Source organism: Mastigoproctus giganteus, chromosome 1 (genome assembly GCF_048544385.1).
Source record: "Mastigoproctus giganteus isolate SK-2022 chromosome 1, ASM4854438v1, whole genome shotgun sequence".
In the NCBI taxonomy this organism is placed as follows: Eukaryota; Metazoa; Arthropoda; class Arachnida; order Uropygi; family Thelyphonidae; genus Mastigoproctus; species Mastigoproctus giganteus.
Window position 1 is genome coordinate 230,710,815 of NC_143575.1, and position 19,265 is coordinate 230,730,079.

The following is a 19,265-nucleotide window of genomic DNA, read 5'->3' on the forward strand; positions in this document are numbered from 1 at the left end:
AAGTGGTGGTTTTCACCGGTTGATGAAAGTCATCTTCCACCTACAACTACTCGAAAAGGACATTCAATGATACAACCATCCACTTGACAATGTACAACGACACACTGCACAATACATTGGTAACACTGCACCATCACAGAACACCCTGCTACACCTTGTGGAGTCAGTGCCAAAATTTGTATGGGCCGTGTATTAAGGGCAATAGGTGGCCCTACAAGGTAACAGGTAAGTGTTGCTAATGCAAAGCCAACTCCGTGTACACACACACTGTCTGGATACTTTAATAGAACCATGGCAATTTTAGAGGTTATATGCAAAAATTTATAAATCTAAGTGGTCACATAGTGTATGATATTCACAGAAATTGCTGTAAACCTATGCATGACAAGTTCCTTCACAAGTGAAAACATCAGATAGCCTTCTTTGGGTAGCTGAAGATGTGGAAGAATCAGAGTGACAGGCTGAGTGTTAGTTGTTTTCTAATTGGCATGCCACATAAATAAATTGGAATTAATTTAAATAAAAGTATTTCTCCATGTTAAAACTTTATTTCTCAAAGAGAATATTTGAGCAGAATGATACATTCCTATATCACTTCAACAGTGACTGCAAAGACAGAAGAACACTAATTCCATTAGGATATGTATTTACATAATAATAACATTATAATTTTAAATATTTATATATAAACATTTTAGTGTCAACTATATATAGTTATTGGACATTATACATAAATTTAAATAGTCTGAGCTCCTTACAGCAATACACCTTTTAACATCCCAGTACATTATAATGACCATCTGTCCTTACTGATTTCCCATAAACCTAATACTATTTTACATTCATTATAAAGACAATGAAAGATAAACAAAATTCTTTAGAAGAACTCAATTTCCAGTGCTTTACCTTGTTTTTCACTTTTTTTTTTTTAAATAACAGTATTCTAATTTCAAAGTGAAATGAACACTAATTTATTAAAACTAATGATGAGCTTGCAGACTGACTACAAGAAATCACACTCGCCAACAATTCTCACATTTGTTGGCATAATCAAATTATGTTTCAACTAGAAATTCATTTCATTATACAGTACATATAGACTGTATGTTTATCAATATGCCAATTGCAGACAAAATTAAGATTTTACAAGCTGTAGATAATGTCAACATTGATAAACAGTTTAGCATCCCTAAAGTACAATGTTCATAATTCTAAAATATCAAAAAAAAGATTGAAACCGAGATTCACCGAGTAGGATCTGAGCATCAAAGATGACATATCTGAATCTTGAAAAGGTACTCTTGGAATAGCTAATGATGTGCGCAAAAAGAAAAAAAAAAAAAAAAAAAAAAAAACTTCCACTCCAATAGACAAATTTTTTAAAAACTATAGATGAATCATTTGCACACCAGATGAATATTGAAGATTGTCTTCAAACGGGTGGTTCCAGAAATTAAAGACACTTCATGAACTGTTTTCAACAAAGTATGTGGAGAAAGTGCCACTGTTGACACTGAAGCTATGAAAGAATGGAAGGAGAACTGTTTAAAACACATTTTGTTGACATATAACCAGGGGCGGCTCGTCCAAAAGGTACTGCGGCACTGCAGCACCACCGGCTATTTAAATCTAGATATACAGTGAACGGAGTTATATGAAATTTTGTGAAGAACAATGCAATGCAATGAATATTTTTATTAACAGGACCCGCATATAGTATGCGCATCCTCCATTTTCAGTAATCATTTCAATAATAAACGAATAAAAACACAAAATCGTTTCCAACTTTGAAGTTTAATTAACTGTAGGCCTCAGATTTTGTATTCCAGTGAATATCTGGCAGTTTGTGTTAACCAGCATATTGGAAACTTGCCAATATACATTTTTTTATAGGTGAAACGAATCAAAGCCAATGTAAAGCACGCAGTGCAGATTTCATCGTTGACCATGATGGGTGTGTAGCCACAATGTCGGTGTCTTTTTGTTATTCGCCCGAATTCCCATTAAGTAACTAAATAATATCAGTATTAAGTCAGTACTCAACATTCAACAGTCCAACTATGTGGTTACAGATTAATTGCAAATTGAGCTTGAACTTGGTAAGTTGAAGTTATATTATGAGGTGATGTGTAAGTAAAACATTATTTCTACGACACAATTTTGTGAAATTTGATTCGATCACGGCCTTCATGCTTCCCCATTAAGTAAATTGCGTGACAGTGAATAAACTTCAGCAACTTAGTTTTTCACAATTACCTCTACAAGAAAAAAAATGCGATTAAAAAAAGAAGGCCATCCCACACCAAAGATTCAAATTTCTCAGTGGAGAATAAGTAATAATAAGAAATATATTCGCAGTTTTAAAACCGAATGGTACCAAAGAAAAAGTTTGTAGTTGTGAAGTTAAAAATGCATTGTTTTTGTTTTTCATGTTTACTGTTCCGAAGTGACTTAACGTGGACAAAAAGTGACTTTACAAATATAAACAGAATGAAATAAAAAACTCAAAACATGAGTTTGAAGAAACATATTGATAATGTGATTTCACTATCGCTTTTTGGAAGCGTAAATATTAAAGAACAGCTTAGTGAGGCCTACAGACTTTCAATCTGCAAACATAACAGAAAAGTTACCAAGAATCGTGAGGTATTATCTAAAATAGACTGCATTAAATTTTGTGGACAGTTAGAAATTCCTTTGTGTGGACATGCCAAAAAAGAAAAAATTCTAAAAATCCAGGAGTATTCAGAGGATTAATAAATTTTGCCTGTACATTAGATTCCAATTTAAAGAACCACTTGGAAAGTAATGCAGCATTTAAAGGCATTTCAAAAACTATTCAGAATGATATTCTTGACTGTTTGGTGCAAACATGCCAGGATGAAATAAAAGGAGAAATTAATTCATTCGTAGCTGTCATGGCTGATGACACAACAGATGTTTCAGAATATATACAAATGGTAATTGTTCTGAGATATGAACTGGATGGAGACATTTTTGAAGTTTTTTCACTCCAGAAAATCAAACAGCAGACAGAACATTGAAGTGCATTCTAGATCAGTTAGACATAATCCTCGAAGGAAATACTCAAAAACTGGTTGCTCGGACATTTGATAACACAAGTGTGATGAAAGGAAAGAAAGGGAGAGTTCAGGCTAAAATAAAAGTGTACAAAAATGCACATTTTATTCACTGCTATGCACACCAATATATTGTGAATGATGTTACTGTCCTGAACAAGGTAAATGTTGAAAGTGATCACAGAATGGTAAGATGCACACATGATATAGATGTAAGAAAAGAAAGGAAAGGAAATATCTGACTCAAGTAAATAATACAAAGGTCTTTGAGATAGCAGCAGAGGAGAAAAAGCAGTACGCACTGAAACTTAACAAGCTTGAGCTTCTACAGACTGCTCAGGACCAAGATATCGACGAGGAATACTGTAACTTTCTGAAAGTGATAAAGCCGAAGAAACCTATAAAAAGAAATCCAAAGAAGAAAAAATTAGTCAAGAAACACTTGTCATGATGAACCGAAGACGACAAATGAAGAGCAAGAAAAACACTGACAAAGAGAAAATTGAGTATACTGAGTTATGCAAAGCCATTATAAAGAGACTCAGAGAGGACATAAGAAAATTTAACACAAGAAAAGTAGAACAAGCATTAAAGGAAAACAAAGGATTAAATCAGCAGCCATGAGCAGTAATACAGAAAGACAAATGATACTGAAACTGAAGAATAGCAATGGTGTACTTACAAATAGCAGAGAAGGCATAATTCAAATAGCAGAAGACTACTATAGAGAATTATACAAGGAGTGAGGGAATGTTGCCAGCAGTGGGGAAGATGGATCGCAAATTAGTAACACATACAACATACTTGATATCCTTCCTGATGAGATAGAACATGCATTGAAGAAAATGAAGAATCAGAAAGCCCCAGGAGAAGATGAAGTTACTGTAGAGTTGTTAAAATTGGGAGGAAGAGACATGACACAAAAACTGGCAAGACTCTTCACAAAATGCATTAGAAAAAATGTGATGCCTAAGGAGTGGAATAATGCAATCATAGTTTTGCTGCATAAGAAAGGGGATAAATCAGAAATTCAAAATTATAGACCAATTAGCTTATCACACATCTACAAGTTGTTCACAAGGGTCATTACTAACAGATTAGAAAGAATACTTGATGAGAATCAACAGAAAGAACAAGCTGGCTTTAGGACAGGATTCTCAACTATGGATCACCTTCATGTAATATATTACAGCTAATGGAGAAAGCAAATGAATATAAAACACCATTATGCCTGGCATTTTCAGATTATAAAAAGGCATTTGACAATGTGCCTGAGACATAAGGCAATGTCTCAGGCACTGGAAAGACAAGCCACAGATACCTTGCATATTATGATTTTGAAGAAAATATATGAGTATGCTACCTCCTTTATTAGACTAGACCAAGACAGTAGTAAATTTGAAATTGAGAAAGGAGTCTGACAAGGAGAGACAATATTCCCGAAGTTGTTTACTGCTGCCCTTGAGGAAGCTTTCAGAAGATTAGACACTGGTCACAGAAAGGAGGCAATGTGAATGGAGAATACCTAAACCATTTACGATTTGCAGATGACATTGTGGTCATAAGCCACGATCCCAAAGAATTAGAGGAAAATCTTAATCAGTTATGCACAGTTAATAAGGATTTTGGACTAAAGACGAATATGACTAAAACAAAAGTGATGAACAAGTATGCCACAGAAAGGGATATAATGATTGAAGCAGCAGTAATTGAAAAGGTGGAGTCATATACTTATCTGGGACAAGTCATTAGCTGTAATAATGATAAATGGCTGGAAGTCAAGAGAAGAGTAAATTTTGGATGGATAGCATTCAGGAAATATAGTCAAGTACTAAGGAGCAATATCCCAATTTGTCTGAAATGTAAAATAATGAACCAATGTATACTCTCCACCATGACTTATGGAAGTGAAACTTGGGCACTCACCAAAACAATGGAAGAAAAGCTGAGAACTACACAGCGAAGAATGGAACGACTTATATTAGGAATCAGACTGTTAGATAAGAAGAGAAAACACATGGATTAGGCATCAAACTCAAGTAAAGGACATTCTTATCAAAACTAAAGAACTAAAATGGTCTTGGGCGGGAACACATAGCTTGGCAACATGACAGATGGACTAAGAAAATAACAGAATGGTATCTAAGAGGAGCTAGAAGAAAACCTGGAAGACGATGGAGATGGACAGATGAAATTCATGAGTTTGTGGGTAGTAAATGGATGGCCATTGCACAAAACAGAAGGAATTTAAAGTTGCTGGAGAGGCCTTCAGATGCACCCCAACTGAATTTTATGATGAGAAATGCAGCAAGTAGTACCCGAGATTCAAGAATATTCTTTTCGAACCTCATGTCAATACCAACATTTTTCTCGAGATCACCACAGGATCTCTCTGTTCTCAGAAAGCATATGGACAGCCGTGTTGCCCAACCTTCCCCTACAAGATGGAACTTCAATATACGCACCATGAACAGCATTTATGAAAATTTAGAATCCTTAAAAAAGTGCATGGAGGAACTACAAGCAACAGCAAATGCAGATAAGACGATTTCAGAAGTAACTGGAATTTTGCACATCTTGAATAATAAAAAATTTGAGTTCTGGTTAGAACTTTTCCATCAGATAATGCCTGACATGGAAGTTATTTATAATCAAATGCAATCTTGAGAAATTGAGGCAGTTAAAGTACATGAATATATAGGAAACTTTAAGAATGCCATTCTAAAAATCAGGAATTCAATGTACTGTGAAAATCCTTCAAAAACAGTCATGATTGAAGTGAAGGAAGTATGTGACTATATAAGTGTTGACATAGACTGTGCTGCCACTTTATTAGGTACACCCCTGCTGTGCACACAAATGGTCCCACAACATTGCAAGTCACATGACCACAGTTGTGGATATAAGTGCAGCAGAACAACCTTTCTAGTATCAGTTAAGCGTACAAACTGTAGCAAGAATGGGGAAAAGGAGTGATCTAACAGACTTCGAACATGGCATGGTAGTAGGTGCAAGATGTGTTGGACAAAGCATCTCTGAAACGGCAATTCTCCTGAAGTTTTCACACACCACAGTTTCAAAGGTGTATCGAGAATGGTGCAACAAACAGAAAACATCCTCTCAATGGCACTCCTGTGGAAGAAAATCACTTGTTGATGAGAGAGGTCACAGGAGAATGGGTAGAATTGTGCAAGCAAACAGACAGGCCATAATGTCGCACATCACATCACATCAGAATACAACCTCTGTGCGCAGAACAAAACATTGCAACGGATCACTAGTTGCACTTTGTCACAAATGGGCTACAACAGCTGATGGCCACATTGCGTACCTTTGTTATCAATGAAGAACAAGAGAGCATGCCTCCTGTGGGCACAGCAACACCAGCACTGGACTATCGAGGATTGGAAAACAGTTGCTTGGTCTGACGAGTCAAAGTTCCTGGTGCATCATGTTGATGGAAGGCTCAGAATTTGGCGAAAACAACACGAATCCATGAACCTGTCATGTCTGATGACTACTGTGCAAAGTGGTGGGGGCAGTGTTATGGTGTAGGGAATGTTTTCTTGGCACACGTTGGGCCATTGATACTCATAGATTCACGTCTGAATGCCACATTGTACCTAAACATCGTTGCTGACCAAGTGCATCCGTTCATGTTGACAGTTTATCCTCAGTCAGATGGTTACTTCCAGCAGGATAAATGCGCCGGTGCACAAAATTCAAATCACTATGGAAAGGTTCCAGGAACATGACAATGACTTTTCTTTGCTGCAGTGGCCCGCTCAGTTCCCCGGATCTCAATCCTATTGAACATCTTTGGGATGAGCCAGAAAGGGCTGTTCGCTGCAGGCCTACACCTCCGTCAAATCTCAAGGAACTTTTAAAGTGTGTTAATTGTCTGACAGCACCGGGGTTTCCCCCATCTCTGCTATCTCAAAGAACTGCATAACCCATTCACGTCTGCATGGTACTCCATTCCTGCACAACGTTTTCAGAATCTTGTTCAATCCATACCTAGAAGAATTCAGGCTGTTTTGAAGGCTAAAGGAGATTCAACACGCTACTAGGTAGGTGTACCTAATAAAGTGGCAGCACAGTGTAGGTGAGATATTCTTTTACAAAGCAATTAATTGCTGCTAAATTGTTTAACAAGGAGAACTTTGTTATTTTTTGTATGAAAATGCCCATGGAAGAGGTATGGGAGACTACTGAGGCATATCCCATGATTGAAAGAGAAAAACTTCTTACAGAATTACAAGTTTTCCACAGAAGACATGATCTATCAAATTATTGCAAATTAACTGCAAATTAATATTATATTATATAGAAACTAATGTTTCAATAAAATAGAAATAATAATAATAATATGCGTAATTAATGTACGATTTCTATGTTTGCTCTCTAAGTTATAATGTACAAATGTATATAGGCACCCTCCTAGCTGAAGGCTGTTCAGGGGTGAAGCATATGTAATAAATTGAATAATAAATAAATAATAAACTGACTTGCTGAAATTTATCTCAGAAAATAATCTAGCTGAAGTTCTTGGTGAACTTACAAAACTCAAAAGTTCTTTTGATCATTCCGATGACTACTTCAGAGCCCACCACTGCCATTCGACATTAAAAAGAATAAAAACATTTTTAAGGAGCACTATGAATCAAGAAAGGCTAAATGCCCAAGCAATGCTTTCAATAGAGAAAAGTTTGGTCAACAATGTCACCAAACTTGAATGAAAAAGTTATTAATCTATTTTTAACATAATAAAACCGAAGAATGGATTTTGTTTTTAAATAAAAGTTCAAGTCTGTTAATGATAAATGTCTAGTTAATGTTTTGTAGTATTTTTAACTTGCTTATTATTATTATTACTGTGTATGTCTACATGTTTTATAACCAAGGCAATTTAATGTAACTTTAAGAAGCAGCACCCCCCAAACATCAGAGTCACATGCCAACAGTGCATATGACCAGAACATCTCCAATGCTGGAAAAACTGGACTTACTGCTATTACTGCAATCACATAAAATGCTTACATTTAAGGGTGAGAGAAAGAGAGGCAAGAGGGAAGGGGAAAAAAAAGGAAAATAACAGATTATCAATCTCCTAGCAGCAAACATGTCTGGCACAAAGAAGCATCTTCTCTAATCACTGGTAAAGCCTAGATAGCTCTGATGCATTAAAGGTTTGAAAATGTTGCCGACTATACATTGAACAAGCCAAAAGCCTCTTGGATGTATTAAAAATCTAAGAAGAATGGATCAAACTCAGATCACAAGATGGAGGGGGGGTTAGAAAATTCTCCTGTTTGTAGAAAACTGCACCCCTCATTCTCAAGAAAATTGCTTAAAGCAATCACTGGTCAGTATGTGCCATCTTCAGTGCCTCAAAGAAAAACTGTCAAAGAATGCTATTAAACCAAAATTGTGCAATATCTCAAAAGCAAAACACAATGTGAAATCAAGGTGCTGAGGCAATATATTTATGTGTTTCAGTGTGGGATGAGATTGATGAAAAAGTGATCTCCAACTGCTCCAAACATGGTGGATATGTTGCCTTGAATGATGCAACGAATGAAGCTTCACGTGCTTCTTCCTCTGTTAATCATGAAGAACAGTCCAATCATAATGAAAAAAATTTGAGGATGTGTGGCAATCACCTAAGGCAACCAGAGGTGAAATGCATTTTGAAGACTATGCTGAAGACTATGATATGGACACTGCATGTTTAAAGTTATGCACAAATGAGGAGGACTCATTACAGATGTATAATGATGAAGAACTTACTGTGTTTGAGCAAAAGAAATTTTATTGAAGGATGCTCATCAAGAATTAGAACTTGTCGTGTTTTTTTTCAAGTGCAGTCTAACTATGAAAGTGAACTAATGCTACCATGCACCTTCACAAATCTCTTTTAAAACATGCTCGCCCAATAAAGCAGCACATTTTTACAGATTATTTTAAAGTCTGAAACCAATTTCCCTGTCTATGGTTAGGCATTAATATATATGTATGTACATATCTTAGATACTATATAGAGTAATTGCTGTACCATTTTTTACAATTTAATCTTACTACACCTGTACAATCAATACAAAATGTACAGTCTTCATTTTCTTGTTTAATACTGTAGTACATATTCCGAATTATATTATACTATATTGTATTAGTAGAATTGTTAAATTTTCAAACTTTTCTTTGTTCTTTTGTTGATTTGTGAACTCTCAATATAATAACCATTTTTTCTCATTCCCCTAGGGGTCACACTATAAAGAGCTTCAAGTGCATTATCTTTGCAGTTGCTGAACGTTTTACAGGAATGTATCACTTCTTTTGGATGCCAATGTCTTGTGGTTCCTGACAAGATGGTGGCCCTCCAGCATATGCAGGGGGCAGACTGGCCATAAGACTCACAGGGAAAACCCCAGTAGGCTGGTATGATTTTCAGTATTACACTCTAACCTCCAATACATTGTTTTCCCCAGTAAGAATTTTTGACCCAGTCTGCCCATGAGCATATGAAATCCTTTATTCCACTATATATTTTAATCATATCCTATCATTTTTCTTTTGGCTTTTCTGATTGCAAATCCAGCAACTCAAACATATGTCCTTACTCATTTCAACAAACAATACATACTTTCATAAGTGATCCCAAAAATCATTTCTTTCTATTTCAATACAGCACAGTGTTATGCGAGTATACTATAAATTATTATAATTCTTGCATATTTATTTCCTTCATTTGCACGCCTCTGAAATAAAGTCTAAATGTTGAGGGCTACATGAGATTTTGCATTGTTGAGAAGTGACACTACATGACTACTTTGCTTTTATGATCTGCTGTAACTGCTCCGTTTTGTAGTAGTGTTAGGCACAGATTGCAATACCAGGAGGCAATCAGAATATGATCATTTAGATCAAAATGAATATTAAAATCAGCTTCCTAAACTATCAGTTGGCAAGAGTTAGAACGATTTCACATTAATATGTTTTGCCTTCAGAGTGGAACAGCAGTACAGAATTTATAGCTTGCAATGACTTGAATGACTTGGACATATCAGATCCTGGATAGACTGTCATCTGTAGGTAAATTTCTTACCCCACTGGAAGACTGACATGCTTCAAATAGGCTGTCCTACTGGGCTATCACATGGCTAAATGGGCAAACTTGGAAAAATTAGAGCCACCTACCATCCTAGAAAAAAAACTATTTTTTACTTCAATTCATGCATTTCCTGACAGTTTATTTCAAAAGTCTGTTTCATTGAATAATCCTTATAAAATAAAATAACAATAATAATTTGAATTAACTTGTAATTACAAATTATTATAAATATAGGAATACCTCGCATAGTGCGGTTTTGAACAGCACAGGTTTTGCTATAGTGTGGTTTACAAATTGAAAAAAAATTAACTGCATTACGCACCAATACATTTGATATGTATGTATGTATGTACTGTATTATAATGCCAACACGTAGGCCAATGCATTATAGATTCAAGGCCATTCTGACTGTTGTCGAAACTCCTATTATATATGGACTCTGCTAGCATCATTCATACATTAGTAAACACTAGATTTTGAGTGGTGAGGTCGTTGATTGTGCATAAGCTGTACAAATATTTTTCGCTGTGTATTTTTATTAAAGATTATTTTTTAAAAACTTTTCACCTTTATATGCACATATGAGTGGAAAGAAGAAATATAATGGTGCTGAATATTCTTCTAGATCCAAACATCAAACGAGGTATGAAAGTAAGGCAGGAATTGCAAAATGCGATGTTATAAAGAGATAAAGGGAAAAAAAAAAAAAAAAAACTGTGCAAACTAAGCTGATCAGTTATTTTTCAAAATAAAAATACAGTACATACTTCACTTATATTCTTTTTGTATGTACATACTGCAATAAAAATCATTTATACTGTACTTACTAGTACTTTTCATTTTTATCATTTTAGTTTCTTTTTTTTGCAAGAACTTCATGTGCATCAATTTATAGTAAACAAACACCTATATATTTTTGCAACTCGACCCATATAATCAAATTGTCAGAACGCATTACATTAAAATACATACTAATAATACCTCGATCAGCGCAGTTTTGCATAGCGCGGTATTTTTTTGGCACGAATTAACCGCGCTATGCAAGGTATTCCTGTACAAATCTAATTTGTTATGTTTCATTTTGAAGAAATTACATTTTCTAGTTTCAAGGGAAAAACATCAGAAAAAAACCATATGTTAATAAATACCAAAATGTATGGCCACAAGAGCATGTAACAGGTTGAGCATCAACGTACTGTACTTTGATGGCATTGTTACACTCGGGCTGTGGACACCATCGTAATAACCGATTACACTGAAACAAAAGGAATTGAACACATTATGAACTTTATAATATGAGAAAAATACTTTAAATTTGAAACAATGAAATATCTAAGCAAACTTACACCCCGTATTACAATATTTACTATAATACAGTGCAATAAAATAATTAGTGGTAGTAATTATATTGCTCTTTTAGTTAAAATGCAGTGGATTGACAAAAAAAAAAATAAGATATAATTACAACAGCTAATAAATGGAGCTAATAAATGGCAGATTCTGAACTAGCCAATCATACAAGGCCAAAACTCCAGAGGTGACCAGGGATATCCAACCAAATTTACCAAAATCCTCCCTATAAACAAAAGATAATGATCAGAGAAATGAAAATATCACCCAGAATTGTGTCAAAGCATATTATGCATTATATTACATTGTGCATTACATTATATTATAACATAATGCACAAGAATTTTCAATCATATTTAGCAAAATTTTACATATTTTTAAAGGGATTAAATTCCTTTCTCAATGTTATGAAAGACTTAATTTTTTCATTGTTTCTCATATCTTGTTATGTCGTTGTTTAAGAGTATATGTTATTGTCATGCTCTAAACTGTAGTTTAAGAAATATGAATATGTAATTCTATACTTACCTTGTTTCTTAGCTTTTTCTTGAAATATATTACTATTTTAATTATCCAGATTTTGCAGGGCAAAATAATAGAAAAGAAAGGATATTGCTCTATGCATATTCAAGTATGCTGTTTATCACGAACATTCTTTTGCTACGAAATGCATTCATATTCTGAAATAGCAAATTTTTATATACTATACTTTTGAATTTTTTTATATAGCATATAAAAATTCAAAAGCTCAGAATATAACAATTTACAAATTCGCATATGTAAAAAGAGTGAAATTTTTAGAAATACAAGATAGGCAATTTGAGGTGAATTCTACACCGAAATTTGTAGACAAGGATTATTCAGAGCCACTGATTATCTGGCTACAATATCAGTCAAATCATTTATTCTGATCCCAATGTGGTTAGGGATCTAGCAGAAGCAAATATCAAATTCACATTTCAAAAGGTAATGTAGCCTCTGCTATACTGGGGTTAGAACTGGATAATGATTATGCCTCATTGTCGATAAGGCCGGAAATGAAATTAGAGAATATGCATAGAAGGCATTCTTGTGGTGGCATGTTAGCATGTAATTCAAGGCTAGCTCTACAGCATGCAGCCTTGCAGTGAATATGTTGCACTCAAAGGGATCTGCTGCAATATCAGCCAAATCATTTCTTCTGATCCCAATGTGGCTAGGGATCTAGCAAAGGCAAATGTCAAATTCACACTTCAAAAGGTAATATAGCCTCTGCTATACTGGGGCAGGACTGGATAAGGATTATACCTCATTGTTGATAGAACTTGAAATGAAATTAGAGAATATGCATAGAAGGCATTCTTGTGGTGTATGTTTGTATGTAATCCAAGGCTAGCTCTACGGCATGCAGCTTTGCAGTGAATATGCTGCACTCAGATGAATCTGCTCGGATATCGTGTCTGGAAAGATAACAACAGACCTATGTAGACTGGCAAAATGTTGTAGTTTTCAACTTAGTGTGCTGAGTAAAGTTTCAGGTAAACAGAAGGTGGAGTGTTGGCTCTACCCCAATTGTTAAGGGAGAAGTCACAGGCAGGAAAATGAGCACACAAGGGAGGAAGTTGCCTTGATGAAGGAGCAACCTTGTTTACTGTAATACATAGGTGGAATAGGACCAGGGTATAATAGGACCCAATAATAGATAGGTGGAATAGGACCAGGGTATGTCTGCCAGGGGCAAAGGTTGATGACGTTGTAGAGCGGATATCATCTTTTAAGGGCACAAAAGGTGATATAGTTGTACACGTTGGCACGAATGATATTAAGAGTAGGAGACCGGCGGAATTACTTAGCAAGTACAGGTCACTGCTGAAAAAAAGCCGTGAATTAGGGTTGAACTTGAAAGTGTCTGCAATTCTGCCCAGACACGATAGGAGGGAGTATATGATGAGAGCCTTGTCGATCAATTCGGCCCTGGAGGGATTGTGCAAGGCTCAAGGGGTAGAATTTTTTTCAGCCTGGACTGTACTTGTTAACAGGAGAGATTGCTTCTACAGGGATGGGATACACTTAAATAGAAAGGGTGCAAGAATTTTTGCTGATGCTGTCGAGGCAGTGTTAGGTGGGTCGGAAAACTGCTAGTTGGGGGGGATACAAGGACTAATAGATTAACAGTAGCCACTGGCAGAGGTGGAAGTGATTCTTGCACTGCTTCTATTGATATGAGCAGAAGTCTGAAAAACAAGATGCAGGATATTTCAGAGACTGCTGGTAGTCATTGCGGTACAAGTAAACACATGGGTTGCGTTAGGGTAGCAAAGAATAGAAACAGGTGCATGTATACCTGCGTGTACACCAATGCTAGGAGTTTGGTAAATAAATTTGATGAATTTGAGGTATTGCTCAAAACATCAAAGGCAGATATTGTTGGGATATCAGAGACGTGGTGTCACACAGATATAAGTAATGCGGAACTGGAATTTGGGGAATACAATGTGTATAGAAAGGATAGACAGGACAGGAGGGGAGGAGGGGTTATGCTATTAATTAAGAAACACATAAAGTCCAAGGAAGTGAAGCCAGTTGACATCGATGGACAGGGCAGTGCCGAATCAGTTTGGTGTGACATAAGCATAGGGAAATCAAAATTGAGAGTAGGAGTGTGCTATAGGCCTAATGACTCTGATGAGTATAATAAGATATTGTACAGGGAAATAGAGTGGGCCAGTAAATCAGAGAGTCTTATAATGGGGGATTTTAATTTCCCAGATATTGACTGGAATTTGTGGGTTGGTCACTCGCACACTAGCAAGGCTTTTGTGGATTTATTGGATGATTGTTTTCTACATCAGCATGTTCGTGAGGCAACAAGAGGGAGCAATACTCTTGATCTGATTATCAGTAGTGACTCTTCGTGCATTAAGAACCTGCAGATAAATGAACCACTAGGTGGCAGTGATCACAGTGTGTTGAAGTGGGATTTACTCAAGGAGGTAACTACCATCAGAGGTAAAGGGAAGGGTTTTTGTTTTCGTAAAGGCGACTATGATGGTCTGAGACAGTATTTAAATTCTGTACAGTGGGACCAACTGATGATGTTACCAACAGCAAACTCTAAATGGGAAGCATTCAAGGAACTAATCTTGGAGGCTACCAGGCTTTACATACCAACTAAGAAATATTGTTCAAGGTTTAGGCCTAAATGGTTGTCAGATGAACTAATGAGACATGTGGCAGAGAAGAAAAATGCATGGGATACATATAAATTAATGGGTGACATGGAAGCCTATGATAGATATAAGTTGGTCTGTAACCAAGTCACAAAGGAGATTAGGCAGGCAAAGGCAGACTACGAAAAATCCTTGGCAAAGGATGCAAAGAAAAACAGAAAAGAGTTCTTTACATACTTGAACTCGAGAAGGAAAGGGATGAATCAGATTGGTCCACTGGATATTGATGGTTCAACAGTTGAGGATCCTGCTCAGGTGGCTAACAATCTAAACGAGTATTTTGCATCTACATTCACGCATGAGGAGTTATTCAGGAAGGAGAATGATGTAGGTAAAGTAAACATTGGCAGTGAGCTGGATGATTTTGTAATAACTGAGAGGAAAGTGGAGGAGAGATTGTTGAGGATAAACATAAAAAAGGCACCTGGGGTGGATGGGATCTATCCAGTTATATTAAAGGAGGCAGCAAAGGAAGTATGCAAACCCCTAGCCATAATTATGAGAGCTTCTTTGGACTCAGGGGAGGTACCCATAGACTGGAGATGTGCAAATGTAACCCCAATTCACAAAGGAGGATCAAAGGCTGACACAAGTAATTATAGACCTGTTAGTTTAACTTCTGTTCCAGGTAAATTAATGGAGGCACTGGTTAAAGAAGCACTGCAGGATCATCTAGACAAGAATTCAGTTATAGCTCAGACGCAGCATGGTTTTGTTAAGGGCAGGTCTTGCCTGACCAATTTGATTGGATACTATGATGTAGTCACAAAAGAACTGGATGCAGGGAATAACTTTGATATTATATATTTGGATCTTAGAAAGGCTTTTGATACTGTTGCACATGGAAGACTGCTGCACAAATTGGAGCAGTGTGGCATTGGAGGCAAATTGCTACTATGGATAAGGGGATGGTTGAGTGGCAGAAGACAGAGAGTGGTAATCAATGGACACTGCTCAACGTGGACTAATGTTATTAGTGGAGTTCCTCAAGGTTCAGTGTTGGGTCCGTTGTTGTTTTCGGTGTTTATGAATGATATTGATGATGGGATATCAAGTTTAATGTCCAAGTTTGCAGATGATACAAAGGTTGGCAGGGTCGTTAAGGACACTACTGACGCTATGCTGCTGCAACAGGATCTGGAAAGGTTGAACAGATGGGCTGAGAGGTGGCAAATGAAGTTTAACATTGACAAATGTAAAGTACTACATATGGGAAACAGTAACCCCAGAGCAACGTATCAACTCTGCGGTACTGCACTGACAGTGGTGGAGAATGAAAAGGACCTGGGGGTAATTGTGCAGGGAGATATGAAGTTCTCTGAGCAGTGCAGACGAGCTGCAAGAGTAGCTCATGGTGTCTTGTCAATGATATACAGGAATTTTTCTAGCAGGGATAAGGAGGTGATTATTCCCTTGTATAAGGCAATGGTTAGGCCACATCTTGAGTACTGTATACAGGTCTGGAGGCCTCATTTCAAGAAGGATGTAGAGCTGCTGGAACGGGTACAGAGAAGGGCAACAAGATTAGTAAATGGAACAAAGGGTTGCTCTTACGAAGAAAGGCTTAAGTTTTGCAAATTACAGAGTCTGGAGACTAGGCACCGGCGAGGTGATCTGATAGAGGTGTATAAGGCCTTGAATGGTTTGAGCATGCTCAATGCAAATGGGATTCTTCATCTTTCTCAGAATAATCACCTCAGAGGGCATAAATTCAAATTGAGGAAGGACGGATGTCGGATAGATGTGCGGAAATTTGCCTTTGGCCAGCGGGTGGTTGGTTGGTGGAACCGACTTCCATCACTTGTTGTTGAAGTTGATAGCCTAAACAAATTTAAAGCTCAACTGGACAGGTATTTCGAACGAACGGAGGGGTGAAATGGGAGTGGGTTTTTTTTTTTTTTTTTTTTTTTTTTTTGGCTGATGCTGAATAAGCTTGCTTTCTTGCATCGTATGCCTCTACTAATGCTAATGCTAATGCTAAACATGCAGTTCTCGTTTTTCGAGTTCCCGGGTTTACAAGTTTTTTTTTCCCAAGTATCAAAAAAATTGAAAATATGAACATTAATTGCAAAAAATGAATGTTAAATATTCATAAATACCACATTCCAAGCCAATACAATACAGTGTACTCCACTTTATGATATTAATCAGTTCCAGACATTACATTAAAATATCGTAATGTGAACCCAATAACACTGGTTTTTTTTGGTAATTCGTTTGAAGAGCTCGAAAGTTCAAATTTTCACTGTATAACTAAGCTATTTATCTCTCTAATATGTCATTTTTAAGGTCATGCTCGTGACCTTAAGGCCATATAAAAGGTAGTGAGCATGGTTTGTAAATTGCATTAGTTACCAATTCAAATCATTAAAATGCACTACACTTTCATCGTTATCATACGTTCTGTTATAAGAATCAATTTTAAATGCCTCTGTGATATTTTTCTAAAGCACATTTCAAGAGGTCACTACCATAAAACAAAAACAATTTGCACTTTCCGGTTTATTGGGCTTTTCTGTTACTGCAAGCAATTATAAACAGGTAGTAAACTCGATCTTCTTGCATTTATGAAAATACTGATAGCTGGAATTGTGGTTTTTTTTATGTTATTGTGGTGAAATGTGTTTCCCCTTTACTGAAATCTTCAATCGTATAAAAAACAAATTTTCAGAATCTTCTCTTCCTTTTTTTTTAAGCTTCGTAAACTTGCTACTCCACGTGAATCGTGTTAGTTGCAATTTGTGTGTACCATTAAAAAAATGCTTATGCATGCTATTGAAATTTATAAAAAAAGAGAAGATTATCTTGGAAATAAATGCCTCTTGAAGCATTTCTGAAGATGACTCCTTGTGTAACAAACCAACAATGAGTGATCGAGTGTGCATTTAGTCGATGATGATGAAGAATAAACATTCTTTAACATTTGTAAGTCATAAATAATTTCTCTATTATTATAATTTTCTTGATTTTACAGGCTACGTTTTCATTTCTTTCGATAAATCAATCATTGTTTAAACAAACTAATTAGCTAACTAATTTCTTTGTTGAGAATGCAACCCCTATTTTTAACCTTATATCTATTTCCCTAGTTATTGCTAGTGAATTTGTAATCATTTGTCCATTGCATCCTTCACTGGTCCCCATCATTTTCTGCATTTTGACCCAGACAGCCTTAGTGCTGGTCAACTGGATAGAGGATGTAAAGTTGATCCAAGATGGTGAGTACAGCATGTTTTGGCATGTGCACATTTAAAGGCTAAGATAGGATATCTTCAGAATATCTCACAAGCTTTGTTTAATGCCTTTTTTTTTGCAGCTATTCAATTTGCATTTCACCATCGTTAGAAATAGTGGAAACCAGGTAGATGTTTTTGGAATTGCTCTTGCAGCTACAGGGACAACGTTCTCTGTGATGTATGTTACTGCATCCTTGATAGGCTCCTGCTGACTACAGTTATATTAAACTCTGCCTGACAAAGGCATTCCAGTCAGCTTGATCACTTGATCACTTTTAGTTATTCCAGCTCCACTGGAATAACTAAAAGGAAGACATGGTCTTGTACCAGGAAGTGACGATTATTATTATGTGAAGGAAGGAGGGAAAGGAAGCAAATACAGGGGGTCAGTCTATAAGTAGTCTCTTGGGCAACAAAATTTTTTGTAACTGAGTTAGCATCATGAAATTTTTATATATTGCTAGTATAGATATTAAGACAAACATGTTAAAATAAAAGTTTATCTATTACAGATCTGAAATTATGAACAGTCAAACTGATGTCCGTTTTTCTGCCAACAGTTGGTGATAGAGTTCCTTTTCAAATCAGGAGAAAATTCAGTTGTCCAGATTCATAAAAAAATCGAGAAAAGTATGCCAACAAGATGTTATTGGTATAAGCAATGTTCATAAACAGTTGCACATTTCAAAAATAAATACATTTTCTGTTTATGCTGTGGAATGGCCACAAAGCCACAAGAGATGAAATGTCGAGCCACCGACATTTATAACCAGGCAAGGAATAGAAGATAAAAGTGTGTACTGAATAAAACACTAAGATTTTGGATGAAATTATTTAAAAAGAGACAATAAACACATATGCAATGATATAAGCACTAGGGTGTTCAAATAGGAGTCTTAACCATTTTAGACACATTAGATTATTGATAAATATGCTGCAAATGTTCCAAGACATTAACAAGAGCAAAGGAATTCTCCAGACGGATCTGCCTAGATCTCTTGCAGGAGCATTTCACAGTTATTACTTTCAAGTAGACTATGACCTTAATTCTAAGCACCAGTCTATGGAGACAAATCCATCATTTCCAACAAAGAAAAAACCTCAAATTGCTAGATTAAAAAAAAAAAAAAAAAAAAGTTATGGCCACAGTAAAGGCTTATTTATTTTATTTTTTTGAGAAAGGTCAGATTATAAATAAGGAAAGATATTTCCAAACAGTTGATAAGCTTACTGGGGCTATAAAACAAAAAAGGAAGACTCTAAATGCCACCAAATCATA

The 19,265-nt window shown here is 36.0% G+C and overlaps 1 protein-coding gene across 4 annotated transcripts in view; it reads right to left on the minus strand.

Annotated features, from left to right (window-relative positions):
• The window catches only part of LOC150091589 (E3 ubiquitin-protein ligase arih1-like), a 268,953-nt gene that overhangs the window by 116,089 nt on the left and 133,599 nt on the right, over positions 1–19,265 (minus strand). For all 4 annotated transcript variants that reach the window (XM_090384745.1, XM_090384752.1, XM_090384760.1 and 1 more), the window contains one exon: positions 11,340–11,446. In XM_090384745.1, coding sequence (XP_090240871.1) covers positions 11,340–11,446 — 107 coding nt within the window. The remainder of the gene's footprint in view (positions 1–11,339; positions 11,447–19,265) is intronic.